The 20,334-nt window shown below is 35.5% G+C and overlaps 1 protein-coding gene across 4 annotated transcripts in view; it reads right to left on the bottom strand.

Moving 5' to 3' along the window:
- MTF2 (metal response element binding transcription factor 2) overlaps positions 1–20,334 on the bottom strand; it is a 72,278-nt gene that overhangs the window by 13,023 nt on the left and 38,921 nt on the right. For 2 of the 4 annotated variants that reach the window (XM_057717638.1, XM_057717649.1), the window contains exons 2-9: positions 18,643–18,841; positions 18,440–18,521; positions 14,560–14,655; positions 14,221–14,321; positions 13,681–13,829; positions 11,334–11,429; positions 10,341–10,409; positions 9,351–9,474 (exon numbers count right to left, since the gene is read on the bottom strand). In XM_057717638.1, coding sequence (XP_057573621.1) covers positions 9,351–9,474; positions 10,341–10,409; positions 11,334–11,429; positions 13,681–13,829; positions 14,221–14,321; positions 14,560–14,655; positions 18,440–18,521; positions 18,643–18,841 — 916 coding nt within the window. Of the gene's footprint in view, positions 1–9,350; positions 9,475–10,340; positions 10,410–11,333; positions 11,430–13,680; positions 13,830–14,220; positions 14,322–14,559; positions 14,656–18,435; positions 18,522–18,642; positions 18,842–20,334 lie in introns of those variants that run through there. The other 2 variants (XM_057717642.1, XM_057717647.1) reach the window with 2 other exon arrangements.

Raw genomic sequence — 20,334 nt, 5'->3', positions numbered from 1 at the left:
TTTTTTTTTTAATTTATTATTTTTTAGGGGGGTATTCCAATTTGAATCATCTGTTTTTATACACATATTCCCGTATTCCCTCCCTCCTTCGACTCCCCCCTCACCCTCCCTCGAGTCCCCCCCCACCCTCCCAGTCCCAGTACTCTAAGTCATCTTCCATCCTCGAGTTGAACTCCCTTTGTTATATAACAACTTCCCGCTGGCTATCTATTTTACAGTTGGTAGTATATATATGTCTGTGCTACTCTCTTGCTTTGTATCAGCTTCCCCTTCACCCCCCGTCCCCCCCAAACCTCAAGTGCTCCAGTCCATTCTCTGCATCTGCGTACTTGTTCTTGTCTTGTCACTGAGTTCATCAGTACCATTTTTAGATTCCGTATATGTGAGTTAGCATACAATATTTGTCTTTCTCTTTCTGACTTACTTCACTCTGTATGACAGACTCTAGGTCTATCCACCTCATAACATATAGCTCCATCTCATCCCTTTTTATAGCTGAGTAATATTCCATTGTATATATATGCCACATCTTCTTTATCCATTCATTTGTTGATGGGCATTTCAGTTGCTTCCATGTCCTGGCTACTGTAAATAGTGCTGCAATAAACATTATGGTGCATGTTTCTTTTGGGATTATGGTTTTCTTTGGGTATATACCCAGGAGTGGGATTACTGGATCATATGGTAGTTCTATTTGTAGCTTTTTTTTGTTTTTTTGGCACACGGGCTTAGTTGCTCCGCAGCATGTGGGATCTTCCTGGAGCTGGGATCGAACCCGTGACCTCTGTATTGGCAGGCGGATTCTTAACCACTGCGCCACCCAGGAAGCCCTATTTGTAGTTTTTTAAGGAACCTCCAAATTGTTTTCCATAGTGGCTGTACCAACTTACATTCCCACCAACAGTGCAGGAGAGTTCCCTTTTCTCCACACCCTCTCCAACATTTGTGATTTCCAGATTTTGTGATGATGGCCATTCTGATCGGTGTGAGGTGATACCTCATTGTGGCTTTGACTTGCATTTTTCTGATGATGAGTGATGATGAGCATCTTTTCATGTGTTTGTTGGCCATCTGTATGTGTTCTTTGGAGAAATGCCTATTTAGGTCTTCCGCCCATTTGTGGATTGGGTTATTTGCTTTTTTGGTATTAAGTAGCATGAGCTGCTTGTATATTTTGGAGGTTAATCCTTTGTCCGTTGTTTCATAGGCAATTATTTTTTCCCATTCTGAGGGTTGCCTTCTAGTCTTGTTTATGGTTTCTTTCGCTGTGCAAAAGCTTTTAAGTTTCATGAGGTCCCATTTGTTTATTCTTGATTTGATTTCCATGATTCTAGGAGGTGGGTCCAAAAGGATGGCGCTTTGATGGATGTCATAGAGTGTTCTGCCTATGTTTTCCTCTAGGAGTTTTATAGTGTCTGGCCTTACATGTAGGTCTTTAATCCATTTGGAGTTTACTTTTGTGTATGGTGTTAGGAAGTGTTCTAATTTCATTCTTTTGCATGTTGCTGCCCAGTTCTCCCAGCACCACTTATGGAAGAGGCTGTCTTTTTCCCATTGTATATTCTTGCCTCCTTTGTCAAAGATAAGGTGCCCATATGTGTTTGGGCTTACTTCTGAGTTCTCTATTCTATTCCATTGATCTTCCTTTCTATTTTTGTGCCAGTACCATACTGTCTTGATCACTATGGCCTTGTAGTATAGTTTGAAGTCAGGAAGCCTGATTCCACCAACTCCATTTTTCCTTCTCAAGATTGCTTTGGCTATTCGGGGTCTTTTGCGTTTCCATACAAATCGTAAGATTTCTTGCTCTAGGTCTGTGAAAAATGCCATTGGTAACTTGATGGGGATTGCATTGAATCTGTAAATTGCTTTGGGTAGTACAGTCATTTTCACGATGTTGATTCTTCCAATCCAGGAACATGGTATGTCCCTCCATCTGTTTGTGTCGTCTTTGATTTCTTTCATCAGTGTCTTAAAGTTTTCTGCATACAGATCTTTTGCCTCCCTACGCAGGTTTATTCCTAGGTATTTTATTCTTTTTGTTGCAATGGTGAATGGGAGAGTTTCCTTAATTTCTCTTTCTGCTCTTCCGTTGTTAGTGTATAGGAATGCAAGAGATTTCTGTGCATTAATTTTGTATCCTGCTACTTTACTAAACTCATCAATGAGTGCTAGCAGTTTTCTGGTAGAGTCTTTAGGGTTTTCTATATATAATATCATGTCATCTGCAAAGAGTGACCATTTTACTTCTTCTTTTCCAATTTGGATTCCTTTGATTTCTTTTTCTTCTCTGATTGCTGTGGCTAAAACTTCCAAAACTATGTTGAATAATAATGGTGAGAGTGGAAACCCTTGTCTTGTTCCTGTTCTTAGAGGGAGTTCTTTCAGTTTTTCCCCATTTAGAACGATGTTGGCTGTTGGTTTGTCATATACGGCTTTTATGATGTTGAGGTAATTTCCTTCTGTGCCCATTTTCTGAAGAGCTTTTATCATAAATGGATGTTGAACTTTGTCAGAAGCTTTTTCTGCATCTACTGAGATGATCATATGGTTTTTATCCTTCAATTTGTTGATATGATGTATCACACTGATTGATTTGCGTATATTGAAGAATCCTTGCATCCCAGGGATAAACCCCACTTGATCATGGTGTATGACTTTTTTACTGTGCTGTTGGAGTCTGTTAGCTAGGATTTTGTTGAGGATTTTTGCATCTATATTCATCAGTGATATTGGTCTGTAGTTTTCTTTTTTTGTGACATCTTTGCCTGGTTTTGGTATCAGGGTGATGGTGGCCTCGTAGAATGAGTTTGGGAGTGCTCCGCCTTCTGCGATATTTTGGAAGAGTTTGAGAAGGATAGGTGTTACCTCTTCTTTAAATGTTTGATAGAATTCGCCCGTGAACCCTTCTGGTCCTGGGCTTTTGTGTGTTGGGAGATTTTTAATCACTGCCTCGATTTCCGTACTTGTGATTGGTCTGTTCATGGTTTCTATTTCTTCCTGGTTCAGTCTTGGAAGATTGTATTTTTCTAAGAATGTATCCATTTCTTCCAGGTTATCCAGTTGATTGGCACATAGTTGCTTGTAGTAGTCTCTCATGATGTTTTGTATTTCTGAGGTGTCCGTTGTGACTTCTCCTTTTTCATTTCTAATTCTGTTGATTTGCATCTTCTCCCTTTTTTTCTTGATGAGTCTGGCTAATGGTTTATCAATTTTGTTAATCTTCTCAAAGAACCAGCTTTTAGTTTTATTTATTTTTGCTATGGCTTCCTTCCTTTCTTTTTCATTTATTTCTGCTCTGATCTTTATGATTTCTTTCCTTCTGCTCACTTTGGGGTTTCTTTGTTCTTCTTTCTCTAGTTGTTTGAGGTGTAAGGTTAGGTTGTTTATTCGATCATTTTCTTGTTTCTTCAGGTAGGACTGTATTGCTATAAACTTCCCCCTTAGAACTGCTTTTGCTGCGTCCCATAGGTTTTGGGTTGTTGTGTTTTCATTGTCGTTTGTTTCTAGATATTTCTTGATTTCCTCTTTGATTTCTTTAGTGATTTCTTGGTTGTTTAAGAGTGAATTGTTTAGCCTCCATGTGTTTGTATTTTTTGCAGTTTTTTTCCTGTAATTGATATCTAGTCTCATGGCGTTGTGGTCTGAGAAGATGCTTGATATGATTTCAATTTTCTTGAATTTGCTGAGGTTTGATTTGTGACCCAAGATGTGATCTATCCTGGAAAATGTTCCGCGTGCACTTGAGAAGAAAGTGCAGTCTGTCGTTTTTGGATTGAATATCCTATAAATATCAATTAAGTGGAGATGGTCTAATGTGTCATGTAAAGCTTGTGTGTCTTTATTTATTTTCTGTTTGGATGATCTGTCCATTGATGTTAGTGGGGTGTTCAAGTCTCCCACTATTATGGTGTTACTGTCGATGTCCCCTTTTATAGCTGTTAGCATTTGCCTTATGTATTGAGGTGCTCCTATGTTGGGGGGCATAGATATTTACCATTGTGATATGTTCTTCTTGAATGGATCCCTTGATCATTAGGTAGTGTCCTTCCTTGTCTCTTGTAACAGTCTTTACTTTCAAGTCTGATTTGTCTGATCTGAGTATTGCTACTCCAGCTTTCTTTTGACTTCCATTTGCATGGAATATCTTTTTCCATCCCTTTACTTTCAGTCTATATGTATCCCTTGGTCTGAAGTGAGTTTCTTGTAGGCAGCATATACAAGGGTCTTGTTTTTGTAACCATTCAGCCAGTCTGTGTCTTTTGGTTGGAGCATTTAATCCATTTACATTTAAGGTGATTATTGACATGTGTGTTCCAATTACCATTTTCTGAATTGTTTTGGGTTTGTATTTGTAGGTGTTTTCCTTTTCTTGTGTTTCCTACTTAGAGAAGTTCCTTTAGCACTTGTTGTAAGGCTGGTTTGGTGGTGCTGAATTCTAACTTTTGCTTGTCTGGAAAGCTTTTGATTTCTCCATCGAATCCGAATGAGATTCTTGCTGGGTAGAGTATTCTTGGCTGTAGGTTTCTCTCTTTCAGGACTTTCAGTATATCCTGCCATTCCCTTCTGGCCTGCAGAGTTTCTGTAGAGAGGTCAGCTGTTATCCTGATGGGTTTTCCCTTATATGTTGTCTGTTGCTTTTCTCTTGCTGCTTTTAATATTTTTTCTTTGTGTTTAATTGTCGTTCGTTTGATTAATATGTGCCTTGGTGTATTTCTCCTTGGGTTTATTCTGTATGGGACTCTCTGCGCTTCTTGGACTTGGTTACTTATTTCCTTTCCCACGTTGGGGAAGTTTTCCACTACAACCTCTTCAAATATTTTCTCAGGCCCTTTCTTTTTTTCTTCTTCTTCTGGGATGCCTGTAATTCGAATGTTGGTACGCTTAATGTTATCACTGAGGTCTCTGAGACTGTCTTCTAATCTTTTTATTCTTTTTTCTTTTTCCTGCTCTGTGACAGTTACTTCCCCCATTCTATCTTCCAACTCACTTATTCGTTCTTCTGCCTCAGTCATTCTGCTGGTTATAGCATCTAGGGTGTTTTTAATTTCAGTTATTTTGTTATCCATTGCTGTTTGTTTTTCTGAGTTCTTATGAACTGTTTCTTGTACTTTCTCTATTTTGTTATAGAGATTTTGTATCATTTTTACTATCATCACTCTGAATTCTTTTTCAGGCATTTTTCCTATTTCCTCCTCATTTATTTGGTCTTGTGGGTTTTTTTCCTGCTCCTTTGCCTGCATGGTGTTCCGTTGTTTCCTCATGGTTGTCCAGACTTTTGGGGTTGCTTGTCCTGGCGATAGAGGTGTTTATAGAAGACTGTCCAAGCCTCAGACTAATGTTAGTATTTCTGTTTCCTCAGAGTCTCAGCTATAAGTGTCCTTCTACTCAGCTTGGGTTTTTCTGCATTGTTCTGTGGCCAGCAGAGCTTCCTTTATTGTTTGTCTGTAAGCCTCGGTGTGTGGGGAAGGAGAGGGTACAATAGTGGCTCCTTCCCCTGGGAGTGAGTGAGCAGTGGCCTACTGTTGTTTCAGTCGGGCTTGGAGGTGCCTGTTGCAGAGGGACACCGGTGGCTCAGGTGTAAACAGAAAGTCTCAGAGTTGGGCCTCTCTCGGGTTTTTTTTTTTTTGTTCTCTGCAGCCTCCCTGCTGCTGGTGTTCCAAGGGGTTTTAATCCAGCCCCGCCCGAGTGCCTGAGGGTACTTGTTATCCCTGAGCGCCTTAGGTGGCCCAAAGGGCGTCTCTCCACTGCCTGTTGCAGAGGCACCGAAAGAGAGAGAGAGGCTATGGCCGCGGCTCCTCCCCCTGGCCTGTGAGCCTGCAGCTTCCAGCCACCATCATGGCCGGGCAGCTCTCAGGGGCGGGCACTCCTCGCCTCTGACCTCTTCCCTCCTGTCCTCTCAGTCCGTCACCTTACTGGCAACAATGTTTCTCACCCTGAACCAGCTCTCCGGTTCCCACGCTCCCGCTCCCAGACCCTCTGTTCAGCTGTGGATCCGAACAGCATTATTTTTAAATTACTTTTTCTTTAGACATAATGCTAATGCACACAACAGTGTAGTGCAAGTATAACTTTTATATGCACTGGGAAACCAAAAAATTCGTGATTCGCTTTATTGCAGCAGCCTGGAACTGAAACCACAATATCTTTGAGGTATGCCTGTAATATACTTAGCATATGGTAATTCTCATGTTTTGAAAGTACAGTTGGCCTTCAGTAACCCTGGGTTTCAACTGCAGAAAATCAGATACAAAGAGGCGACTGTACTACATCATTTTATATAAGGGACTTGAGCATCCTCCAGATTTTGGTATTTGAAGGGGGTACTGAAACCAGTTCCCCACGGATACCAAGGGATAACTGTAATTAATGTTATTTCATTAAAGACTTTGAATACAAATATAAACAAAAAGAAAATTTTATTAACCTAATTTTGAGTTAGTGACAAAACTCAATTTGCAATTCAATTTCAGTTAACCAAAGATTTTCTATTTTAATAATTTTGGATAATACATTATTTGTATTATCTTTGTTTCTATTACCACAAACATTTAAAAGTAAACTAAATGAAAACACTGAATAAATATTACTGATAAATTTTATGGTCTCTTTATCATTAAAATCCCACTCTAAAAGCCAATTACAAGGTACTTTCCGGGTTGCACAGTGTTTAAGACTCCACGCTCCCAATGCAGAGGGCCTGTGTTCAATCCCTGGGCAGGGAAGTAGATCCACATGTATGCCGCAACAAAGAGTTCATATGCCGCAATTAAGGAGTCCACGTGCCACAACTGAGAAGCCCGCCCACCACAAGTAAGACCCAGCACAAATAAATATTAAAAAAACAAAAACCAGTTACAGTATTAAGATGTAAAATATTAATACAGAGAATTAAAACCTGAACTTCCAATTGTAAATAAGTAGTCTGAGGATGGGATGATTAACCTAAGCTGTCTATTTTCTTTTTTTAATGCAGAGAAAGAGCAATGAGAAGTAACTAGAAAGTCACTTGCTCTAATAATAAATTTGATGTCCCCCAAAAATGGAAACACTCCTCAGAAAAGTAAAACTTTACTGTGTAAAGTTAGATTGTAATCATGTTTTTCTTAATTTTTAAATAAAGATACATTTTTCCATTTTGGCAAAGAGTAAGAAATTGCAATTTCTTATGTGTAAGACATTATCTCATAGATTACAGAAAATAAAACATATACCTATTACTGAAATAAACTTTTTCTGATATGTATCAGAAGTTCAACTGGAACTGAGATACCTGAAATTCATAAATTGAACTCACTTCTTTAAAAACAGACTACTTATTGTTTTTATTATTTTCTATTTTCAACATCTTCAATAGAATCTAAATTACATTTTTATTTTAATAAAAAATGATAGCATTTGAAATAAATAAAATAACTTGAGTTGTTTTTGTTTTTTTGATGTGGACCATTTTTTTAAAGTCTTTACTGAATTTGTTACAATATTGCTTCTACTTTTTATGTTTTGGTTTTTTTGGCCACAAGGCATGTGGGATCTTAGCTCTGACCAGGGATTGAACCTGCACTCCCTGCATGGGTAGGTGAAGTCTTAACCACTGGACCGCCAGGGAAGTACCACAACTTGAGTTTTTATATGCATGTCCACTATTTACATGAAATAACGAACACAGAATTTATTCATGTAAAACATAAAGTATATTAAAAAGAATATAGATGTATTTGTATATGAAGTGCTGAAAGAACCAAAGCTAGAAAGCATTTCAAGTTAACATATTAGAACATTAAATATTAAGATGACTATAAAGAACACTATACTTAATAGCGCCTTACACACTTTTTTCTCCCATTACTAATCAGTTTATTAAAATTTATCAAATTTACAAGACACTTACTTTCTCTCAAAAGTCATCTGAAAAAAGAAGCTTTTAACAGAAAACTTAATGAGAGTATTATATTCCAATTTCTGATTTTAATCTTTGATTTTAAAATCTAAGTATCCCACAGATGTTTATTTTATGCAACTGATCTAACCACTAACTTTTAAATTAATATGTATTATGTGTCCCTGATGCCCCATAAAACCCCAGAACAACAAAAAAAAACCTGATATCTTATTTGATGTGAACCTTATAAACTGCAGCATATCTAAGTTAAAAATGCAGAAATTCTTCCTAAATTTCAAATCAGTTTAGTTTTTATCTTAAAAAGTAATGCAGGACTTCCTAGGTGGCGCAGTGGTAAAGAATCCACCTGCCAATGCAGGGGACACAGGTTCAAGCCCTGCCCTGGGAAGATTCCACATGCCACAGAGCAACTAAGCCCGTGCACCACAACTATTGAGCCTGTGCTCTAGAGCCCATGAGCCACAACTACTGAGCCCATGTGCCACAACTATTGAAGCCCACGCACCTAGGGCCAGTGCTCCACAACAAGAGAAGCCACTACAATGAGGTGCCTGTGCACCACAATGAAGAGTAGCCCCCACTCATAGCAACTAGAGAAAGCCCATATGCAGCAACGAAGACCCAACGCAGCCAATAAATAAATTAAAAAAAAAAGTCTCTTGTTTAAAAAAAAAACACGCATGACTAAAATTCACACACCTAATTCCACATATTATAAAACAAAAAATTTAATGTCTGCATTTTAATATTTAATATTTGTATTTTAATAATTCTAAATAAATGCTAAAAACAAAGTAAATACTAAAGTTACTTTAGGTACTTTCTCCTTTGTGCTATTCTGTAGTTTCAAAATCTTCAATGAACATGCACTAACTTTTATACTGCCTTTTTAAAAAAAGACTGTTTGTAAACCAGCATGAGTGGTTACATTTTGCAAATGAAAAGCAAAATGAGATGTCAGAATGAGGGGGATAATCTCCAACTCTGGTAGTTTCACTCTCTAACTTACTATTCTAACTCTATTACTGGGTCCCACTTTTCCTGGAGGTCAAAGACATGTAAGGGAGTACCAACAAGAGAGGAAAAAAGAGTGATGGTTATATCTCTAAGTTTATAGTAAACTTAGAAGAAAAGGAGGATTAAGTAAGATTCCCAATAATAAGGATTTCTCCCTCCCTTCTATCGTTAACTACAGTGATTTTCACTTCTGAAAATGGAAGAATCAAGTAATTAACTTCCTCCTACATTTTTTCTCAAGTCAACAAGCAACACACAGGAGAATGAGGGCTGATCCTGGTAGCCTCACCAAAGTGATTTCTCCCTAACTAAAAATAAAATGCTACTTTAGATGTATGGCTTACATATGTATCTTAGTTGCTTTTAACAAAATAAAACAAAACAAAAAAGATATTAAGTAGCTAATGAAATTAGCTCTAAGACCACCTACCTCTCCAGGGTGCAATCTATCCCAATTTTCATTAATGTATGTCATAAGCTCAAGTTCAGAATCAAAGTATTTCTTCTTGTGAATAACACTTAGGTTGTAAAGGCATAGGTGTGCTATATCTACCCTGGAATCCAAAAATAATCAAAATATATGAAAACAGTGTTTTTGGTTATTGTTTAAAAATCACACAATATTTTTTACAAAACCAGCAATTAAAAAAATCCAAAGTAAAGTATTTAGGTGAACAGAGGATTAATATCATAAGTCATATTCACAACAAATCATTACATATGAAAATAAATGAAAAAACACTAACTAAACATTTAATTTACTCTGAACAGTAACTAAAAATTAAAAGATATTTGATTTCTTGAAATACATTCACAGTGGACCTGCCGTTAAGAAAAAATGACTTATGATCTAAAATTTCATGTTTTCACTACTCCATAAGCTACAAAATGGATCACACTTTAACAGAATGGATCACACTTTGACAGATTTTTTTATCTGATTCATGAATTAAATCTTATCTTTTCCTAAAATATGTAAAACATCTAGCAAAAATTTCTAAGTACTTACTATAAATATTTTCAGTAAATCTTCAAAATTCATTGTACTTTCCATGCCCAAGGATTACTTAACTGAGGCAGAAATTGGCATATTTGTTATAAGACCTCTCTCTGTTCTACTCTATGCTATTCTGAAGGCCCCCCAAAAGCAGAAACATCAATAAGAATTTTGAAGATCTAAAAGATACTGAAAGTTACTTTTTATGCCATTAGAAACTGAATGGCCTTATTACTTTAGCAATAAAACTAGACGATCTTTGGGGAAGATGACATCAGGCTTGAGGATAAATACAGGAAAATAAAGCCAAGCATAAAGAAGAACAAATTTTTATTTAAGCTAAGTAAATGTATATAGAGTTTCACCCTGTAGATTTAAAAACATGGCTCTTTTTTGCTCCTTAACAGAAACGTCCATACTTACCATTGTAATGGTAGACGTTTGAGGTATTCTGGTCCAGAACTGCAGACAGAGCAAATAAACGTATAAAACCTAAGGAAAAAAGAAAAGTTATATACTGAGTAATCAAGAATACATATAAAGTATTTAACAATTAAAATTAATATTCAGCAAGTGCATATCCTACAACTGACATAAGGACTGATACACAAAGCAAAATATAATTTGAATGACACTGTGATTTAAAGAATTTCTTTCCCAGTAATGACAAATAATAAAATAGTTTGTTTATGTGGGGGAAAGGGGCAATTTTTTTTTAACCATTAGAAACCTCCAGAGTTCACATACAGATTCATGCACAGGCACAGTTTACTAATGGCTTCTGTGTACAGGGAATTGTGACAGCTGCTCCCATTATTACTTTTCAGTGCTCAAAACAATCTAGTAAAATAAGCCCAGGAGACAAGCTGAACTTCCTAAGGTCAGAAAGATTATAAATCACATAAAGCTAAGATTTAAACCCAGGGTTTTTGATGTTACTTTCAGTGATCTATCTATAATTTTTCTTCCTAGAGCTCTCTCTGCTATTTCACATTCTCTTAATCCAAAAAGACATTAGGCCTGCCTTTAGACATTCTTTAGATTTAAGATATAAATTGTGTGCATCAACTTTCTGTAGCCTTTTCCAATTTTGTCACAGGATCCCTTTGAGGTTCTTTAAAAGAAGGTACCAATGAGAATAGTTTAGAGTATTGTGGGGCAATAGGTGCAAATATAATCACTGGTCAAATACTTAAAAGCTTTCTGCAATAATATCCAAAAGCACAAAAAATATGTGTTTTTTAAAATTATATATAATTTAAGTATATTAAACAATACTTTCCCTCTGAGGTGAAACTTTTACAAATCACTATTAAAACTACTTTTAGAAATGTGAAAATGCAAACATAACCACAATTTTAAAAAACTAAAAAAAAACAAAAAACTGTCAGTAAAGCTCAAATGCTCTTCTCTCACCTGTCTCCAAATAGCATTGGCTTTTGAAGGCATTGCACACAAGCTTCATGAAACCACTGTTTACATTTGCAGCACTGCAGCATCTTTAAATACCAGCTATAAGAAAAAATTTAAAATTAAAACTATTACCTTTCATGAGGTAAAGGTTTAAAAACAAAAAACCCAAAGACAAAAGTGACTTGCAGAATATAGTTCTGATTACCGTATCACATTTCTGGTATGTTTAGTGTTAAATTTTTTTCTTCCCAAAAAGGTTATTAATGATCATTTCATCCCTCCTCTCTCTTACCCATGAGAATTTGTAAGCTCTTGAAAGCTACACCTACTATTTCTAGTCAGCAAATGCTTGGGTCCTAAATTAGTAAAGGATCTTTGTCAAGCCTGGGATTTTTTTCACATCAACAGTCACAGAGGTCACTGATATGTGGAGCTATTTATCCCATATACCAAATGGCCATAGGCAACTTTATGCCTTCGCTGTGTTCCCATTATTCTTGTTCATTATAATGAAAAGGAGTATGGCAATTTAATAAATTTGGTTAACATAATCACAAATCTAATCTAAGACTCCACCAGGTATAAAGCCTTTGTGACAGATTTTGTTCTCCTTCAGATAGCTGAAGAAGCTAAAGCTGAATCTTAGGCTAAAGATATCCTCTCTTTTTAGTTACTACATGGTTTTTATATATTAATAGCCTTTTTTGCCACCCAAATAATGCCTTTTCTTCGAATAATTCTTCTGCTCAATAAGTGAGCCCCACATTAATTTTAAGCCATACACAGGCAAAGGCAAGATGACTACTAGTAAGGTCACTCATTCATCCAAAGACTAATGGATACTATGTTCTAGGTACACTGTTAGATGTTAAAATGTTAGCAATATCAAACATAGTTTACATAGTCATGGTACTTAAAGAACAATGAACAATCTGCTTCATAAAATAATGTCTATAAACTAAAATGCTAGGTATAAATGATTAAAGGAGAAAGATCAATCCCTAGGTTCACTGTATCTCTTTTATAAATGATTTAAAGAAACCAGACAGAATGCTTCTTAAATCTACAGGCAACCAAAAACTGAGAAATGTTATAAAAATGTTAAACCACAAATAAAAATTCCATAAGACAAAAGACAAGGTAGAATGAAGAACCAAAAATTCATTCATTTATATATTCATTTATTCATGTTTTCATCACTGAACACCTTACATGTCCCAGCATTCTTCTAGAGAGCACTCTTGTCTTAAGAGAAACACGGAGTCTGATAAGATTTAAGGAACCAATAGTTACAATTTAAGTAGAGTTAAATGTAAAGTTGTTCACTAACATTTTTTAAAATGTAGTACAAATACATGATGCACAATTTGGTTTGATATCAGCTTGTATGAAAAAAAGAACTAAAAGTTTTAGTTTTAGCTGACCACCTACAAACCCAAGATGAGCCAAAAGAATATGATGGGATGACCAAAGAGAGATAATACAATCTTTCCTTGCAACAACAGAAGCATAATAGCTAGAACTCTAATAGCCCATTATACTGTCAGACTATTCCTGGAAACAATGCATTTTGTGATCCTGGCACCATGTTTCAAGAGTATACTTTCAAAAACTGAAGAGCAACAAAGACACAGTTTGGAAAACATGTCATAAAGAATGTTTGATGGGAATGGAGATTTTAGCCTGGAAAAGAGAACACTTGGTATGTGAGTCATGGCAGTGAGAAATATGATTACTGGATTGAAATATTTTAAGAGCTACTTCCTAAGAAAGATAAGATGCATGTGTTTAGTTCCAAAGACCAGAACTAGAACCAGTAATTAGAAGCTAAAGGTAAATTTCTAAACATTTTTAGTTAGAACTCTCACTCATTTAGCAAACATTTAATGATAAAGATGAATAAAACTGCAGTCTCTAATCCCCTCCCAATTCTCTTTATTGGTACTTTCACGCATCTATAATTCACTATCACTCCCATACCAATCAATAACAGAAAAAAGTATACGACAACATAAGCAATTAAAAATTAAGGGCATTGGACTTTCCTAGTGGTGCAGTGGCTGAGAATCCACCTGCCAACACAGGGGACATGGGTTCGATCCCTGGTCTGGGAAGATTCCACATGCCTCAAAGCAACTAAAGCCCACGCCCCTACATCCCGTGCTCCACAAGAGAAGCCACAGCAATGAGAAGTCTGCGCACTGCAACGAAGAGTAGCCCCCACTTGCTGCAACTAGAGAAAGCCCACGCAGCAACAAAGACACCAAGTGCCCAAAGAGAAATAAAATTTAAAAATTAAAAAAAAAATTAAAATTAAAATTAATGGCATTGAATAACTGTATTTACTTACTCTCCAGGGCCTCCACAATAGCAGTAACATTGCTGGACATTGGTTTTATGACCTGCATCCCATTCAAGGTCTGCCACACTATAGGGTAATGTCTGCTTCATGACTTGCAATGCTTTGGCATTTGGTCCTTTCTTAAGCGCACCACCCCTCTATATTAGAGGGAAAAAGTTATTTCAAAGAGTGAAGGATAAAATTTTAAATACAATTCCATAATTTTAAAATGCTTCTGAAACTTCTGAAGAAACTTCCATTCTAAATTTCTTACCATATCACAAACTGTTTGACCAATAATATCTTTATTTATTTTGTTGTCTTTTCTTTTAAATTACTGCCCCAATTCCAAGACCACTATAAGAAAATAAGTGCAAGAAGAGCTGCAAGTCACCTAAGCATCATTAGTCAAACGATAAGCAGTACCTCTTTCTACCCAGCACTGATTGCTCATTTCATTCAAATTAACTTTCAACGTACACAATCATTATGTTGATAGTGCCTTACAAATTCCATTTAGGGCATTAGCCCAAAACACTTAAAAGATACCTTTGTTGTTGTTGCAAAAACACACTGTCGACAGAGCCATTTTTCATCTGAATCAATCACACTGGAATCAATATGAGGTGTGTGACACAACTGATGATATCCTTAATATCAAAAAAAGCATAAAGCAAATTCTATTTTATTAATAAATACTGCAACACAATTTAAATAAGGCATTTTAGTATTCTCTTTTCCTAGATTAATATATTTACAATTGATGACTAAACTTATGGTAACAGCTTCAAATTACCAATGCAAAGAACTTTTAATCATTAATCTCCAACAGGGGCATTAAGTATGTAATAAAATTTTTCCACAAGATTAAAAGAAATCAATGTTTACCTTGGCCACACTTATCACATATAACCATTTCATTGGGAGCTTCTGAATACTCTTCTTGACATATTGTACAGACCATCTCCCCACTTCCAGTGGCTCCTAAAATATTTAAAATATATGTAAAGAATTGTTTCATATAACAAAACTACTTTTTTGATTCAGTGAGTAGCCCATATTGGCAATGTCTGTTCCCTAGACCATAATGGTATTTTCTCAAGGCAAAGTACTATACACAAAATGCTATCTCTCTACTCCCTATCTGTGTTCTTTCCACCTTTAACTTAAGAATCCTTACTATCCACATTCATAATTTAATCTGCTTTTTGGCAGAGGACATAATTTAAACTGCTCTCAGGCAGGATCCCTTTCCATTTGCTTCCAATATTCGCACTCTCCTGGGAGGCGAGAGAAAGGGGATGTTTTGTGAACACTAGAACTACTCTTCAGAATAGACACCTACCCATGTACATGTACTCATTCACCCTACACTGACTAACATCATGAGACTAAAGAAAAGGAGCAAGGAAGATCCGTCAGTGACTCCTCACTCTCATGATTAAGAACATTTGTTTTTACTTTCTAATTTGTAAAAAAAGCTGAATACTAATTATTTGATCTCCAGCTTTTGAAATCTGGAAATATGGTGTCAGACAATGTACCCTAAACAATATCCCACTGCAACAGAAGTGAGGGGTTCCACATTTATTAATTATATATATTTTTACCTGAATAGGTAAGGTATTTCTTCCTTAAACATTTTTATTCTAAAAACAATTTTATTCTGCAAAGTTGTTTAGAATATAATTTTATCACTTTAACACAATTATTTCCAATAATATCTTCTCATCAACTTCAAAATACATAGTTAAAATACTAATACATGCACTTTATTCACATACTAACAATAAAAATTTATAACTTTCTGCTATGAGCCAGCATTGTGTTAGGCTCTTGATACATATTATTTTGTTTAATTCTACAATTTACTAGATAAATATCCTATATAGAGACAAGAACTGAGGCTCAGAAAGATAAAATAACTAATCCAAGAACCCTCAGTCACAGAGTATCAAGGCTAGGATTCAAACCCAGATACACCAGAGTCTATATCCTCTACACTGTGAAATGCTTCTTTTCATTAACACTATGTAATGTTTCTTCCATCAAAAGCATTTTTTCACAGTGTAGTTTTCAAAAGTGTAACTTCTAATAGCAGTATAATATCCTATCCAGTGGAAAGAACCAAATTTACTTTATTATGACTCTATTTTTAGATATGCAGGTTACCAAGTTTTTTGCTTGTTCATTTTTTGCATTTTTCCTTTTTTGTTTTTGGCTCTTGTCCTCTCCTCTCTCCCAGGCTTTGTTCACTTAGCTGGATGTGGCTTAGTTTCCATAGTTTCTCAGTTTATGGCTCCACTTAGGAAAGCAACCAGACTGAGCCTAGAACCTCTCAGTCCAAATCTGCAACTTCCTGGAAAAGGACCATTAGCCCCCAGATTGCAGAAGGTGCCTGATCTGACCCCCACTATAACCATGTGGACTGGTGTGGGGGAAGGCAGTTCCTCAGAAAAGAGTGCTGATCCAACAAACAATATGTGTTCACCTCAGGAAACAATCCTAAGGAAGCAGAGGATTGCCTTTACTTGTGAAATCCATTCTGTCTTTTTTATCATCAAGTTTACAAAAACTTTCTGTACAGCTTAGTGGCCTTCTATAGTCGCCCTTACTCTAAACCCAAATGACTATAAAGCCATTTAATCTTAGATATGCCAAAAATTTTTGTTGTTGTTAAAATAAAGCTACAGCAAATATTTTTCATCCAGATTTTTTTACTTACGAACTATTTCTTTTGAATAAACTGCTACAAATGAGTCTGCTGCATAGATGAAAGCATATAAAACATTTTCATGCATTTAATGCAACCATTAAATATCCAAAGTAGAAATTTACATTGCCACCAGCAGTGCATCATTTTCACAGAAACCATAACAGTATTAGGTATTAAGATTAAAAATCCTTTTAAAATTATTTAATGGTTTTAACATACTATCCCCCTATTGTAATGCACATTTCTCTGACTACTAATATGACTATACATTTTTCCTATTTATGTAAACTTTTTAAAAGAATCTTATTAGATGAGTGAGATTACTATAATTTATTAAGTTATTCTGATACATAACTACTATAAGCAGAATTCTTACAGGAAGAAAACTACTAAAGCTACACTTCACACTGACATCTGCCATACTGCAATTTTCAGATTCACTTAGTCATTCTATAGCAACTCCAAGTTACATGTGTGCTACTTTCTGGGTGTTACAAAGAGATAACTGGCCAAGGGAGCTATCCTACCTAGTTATACTATATACAAGGATAGTAAAAGGAGCCAGCGAGGAAAAAACAACCACAGACCACTGAATTGATATACTGGGTATGCCACGTGTAGGACAAGACCCCCTCACTTTCAAGACAACTCTCTATCTCTATATACAACTGGTTTTCTTCTTCCTTTCTGGAAGGAAGGGAGGGAGGGAAAAAGGAGGCAGAAAGACAGACAGACCTATATAACTTCAAAAAGGTAGAAAAGCTGAAAGGGAAACAGAGCTAATAGAAGGGGAACAGAAGCAATATAACATGCTTCAGTTCCACCAGAGAGACTCGTATTTACAAACTAAGAAAAAGGGATAATTCTGTATGCAGGGTAATACGATCTGCTAATTATCACTACTGTTGGAGACCTCCTATCCTCCTCCTATTCCTTTTCTGACTCCTCAATTTGAGATTCAAAACAGTTTACAACTTTAGTCCTTTAAACTGATCAGTCCTAAAAACTGTAAAAAGTTTCTCTAGAATGACATTTTACTAGAGTAACAGCTATTGAGTTCTCCACCTAATCCCTGAGTACCATGTATAAAAATGGCAACTAGAACATTCCAATTCCTTTACCAAATTTTTTTTTATTCTTTAAAAAAATTAAGAGTGAAATCAAGAAATTGAAATAGCAGTAACCTACCAAAAAGTCACACTTGGGATTAAAATTAAAAACCTAATTGATAAATACTTTAAAGGATCTGTCTCCTTTCTATAAGAGGAGATATAAAAACATCTTAGTGCAGGCCCATTAACCCATTAAAAGGATACCAAAAGTGGGGCTTTAGTGTACAGCGAAAGTACTCAAATTTTTAATATTCATAATTTTTCACAAATAAAGCACTTTCCATGAAAGAGATACCTGGAAAAATACCTTTATTTATTACATTTGAAGGGTATACAGCAATTATAGTTTGCAAAAATAGAAAGCATTACAAGAAACATACCTATAACCAAACCAAAGTATACCTGTATTCATTTTTACTTGTACCCAAATACAGACTCGTTTTCCCACCTAAACATAAAAAACCATAACTAAGCAGTAATTTTAAACTACTCTTATCAATGAATAGTTCTAGTATTCTACAGTTATTTAATATGTCCTAATTCCTCAAAACATCTGGCAAATATTATGTTCTCAATAAATATTAGCTCTCTATTATTACTTTGTACTACTACACGCAAGTAACAGTAAAGGTGAAGTCCAAAGTGTTAATCCTATTAGTAGCTAAAATTTTTCTTCAAAGTTCTTAGAAGGGTCCCCACAATAATTTATACATGTGCATCAGTGATACATCTGTCCTCTAGTCTACTTCTACCCTAACAGAGCAATTCTTGTTCTTCTTATGGTCTATAACAGATTAGAACTCCTTGAAGATTCTGGAAAATACACTGATTTTTTAAGTTATCTTAATAGACTGTACTAACAGACAACACCAGAAAATGACAAGCTGAAGAAAATAAAATTTTAGTGTAAATCACATCCAAGGGAAATAGTAGCACCTGCCTGTTTGAATGTCCTTCCAGAGAACCCAGGATTTAGAACTGTCTTCAAATATGATGAAGCAGCTCTGCTTCAATATGTTTATCTGAAATACAGAGGAAAACTTACAGTGATTTCTTTAAAAATCAAAAACGAAGTTAAATTTAAATTCACGATTATTAAAGTTTACTGCAAAAACAGCAAAAGATATATTAAGGTAAACTTGCCTTTTTGATAGTTCCAAGATAAAACAAGCCATCTGACCATCTAGCTAGGACATCCTGACCCTCTTCAAATTTACATGCTGGCTTTTTGACTTTATGTCCATCCTGTAAAGACAGCTTGGTCAAGGATGTTGGGGTCTTTTGGTTTCGACGTAAAGGAGACCGCTTGTGGACCAGTGAATTACCTGCCCCTGTAGAGTCTCTGTTTAGGAAATAAATAACCATATATAATACTGATTTACTTATAGAGCTTATTTTATACCAATCATGTATTTCATGTATTAATCAAATTTTTTTATTCATTAAAAATCTTACATTTTGGGAAAATATTAACAAGTACCTCAAATCATAAAAACTCTCCAGAAACAAATATTACCTTGTAATAACCTATCACAGAAAAGAATCTGAAAAAGAATACATATATGGGGACTTTCCTGATGGTCCAGGGGTTAAGACTCCACCATTCCCAGAGGAAGGGGCACAGGTTTCAATCCCTGGTAGGGGAACTAAGATCCTGCATGCTATGCAACCAAAAAAAGAAGCAAAAAAAAAAGAATACATATACATGTATATGTATAACTGATCACTTTGCTGCACACTTGAAATACTGTAAACCAACTAACTTCAACTTAAACTTAGATTATGCTACATGCAGTTAAAACACACTAACCAGTGACTCTGGGTAGTTGGGTATATTCACCTCATTGGAAAGGCAGTCACGACCACCCTACAGGAATCACTACTGAAATTATTGATGAGACTGGATCACAGTCCCTCAAATATGCAAACTAAAAGTTTTTTTAAAAAAAAGAAGAGAACCACCAATTTCACAAAATCATACTCAGCTGAAAAGCCAATTGTAAGATCACTTACATTTTTTTAAGCATAAGACCCAAAAATTACATACTCTAAAATTACATTGTAACTTATATATCAGTTATAGCATAAACAGCATGGCATACCACCATCAGCTTTCTTAAAGATAACAAAGCACTATTTGTTTGGTTTCACTTTCCCAATTAAGATTTTTTTTAACTAATTAAACATACAACAGTATGTAAAACTAGACAGAGGATAATTCAAAAACAGTATAAAAGTTAAGTAAAAACAAAACAAGTAGGGAACAAAAAAATTGTTTCCAACTGGGAATACCTATTTTCAATACCTAAGGGTATACAAATTCTGGGAAATTCTGTCACAAACTACAACATGAATAAACTTTGAAGACATTATGCTAAAGCAAAATCAGCCAGACAAAAAGGACATACTGTATAATTCCACTTACATGAGATAACTGGAATAGTCAAACTGACAGAGTAGAATGGTGACTGCCAGCAGCTTGGAGGAGGGGAGCATGGGAAGTTAGTGTTTAAAGGGTATAGAGTTTCAGTTTGAAAGATACATTACATTTTAAAAATATCCAAAGGAATTAATGGCTTATAGCATCTCACATTTGCTAAAAAACATTAATCTATATAACCAAGAAGCTAAATAAACTCCTAGTAGAATAAATGCAAAGAGATATACATCCAGACATACTACAGTAAAAATGCTGAAAGACAAAGAGAAAATCTTGAAAGCAGAAAGAAAAATAACTCATCACATACAAGGAAACCCCAGTGAGGTTAACATCTCATCAGAAACAATGAAGGCCAGAAGGCAGTGAAATGACATAATCAAAGCACTGAAAGAAAA

Source organism: Hippopotamus amphibius, chromosome 1 (assembly GCF_030028045.1).
Source record: "Hippopotamus amphibius kiboko isolate mHipAmp2 chromosome 1, mHipAmp2.hap2, whole genome shotgun sequence".
Lineage (NCBI taxonomy): Eukaryota > Metazoa > Chordata > Mammalia > Artiodactyla > Hippopotamidae > Hippopotamus > Hippopotamus amphibius.
The sequence above is the reverse complement of the archived record's forward strand: the minus strand, read 5'-3'. Positions and strand labels throughout refer to the sequence as shown.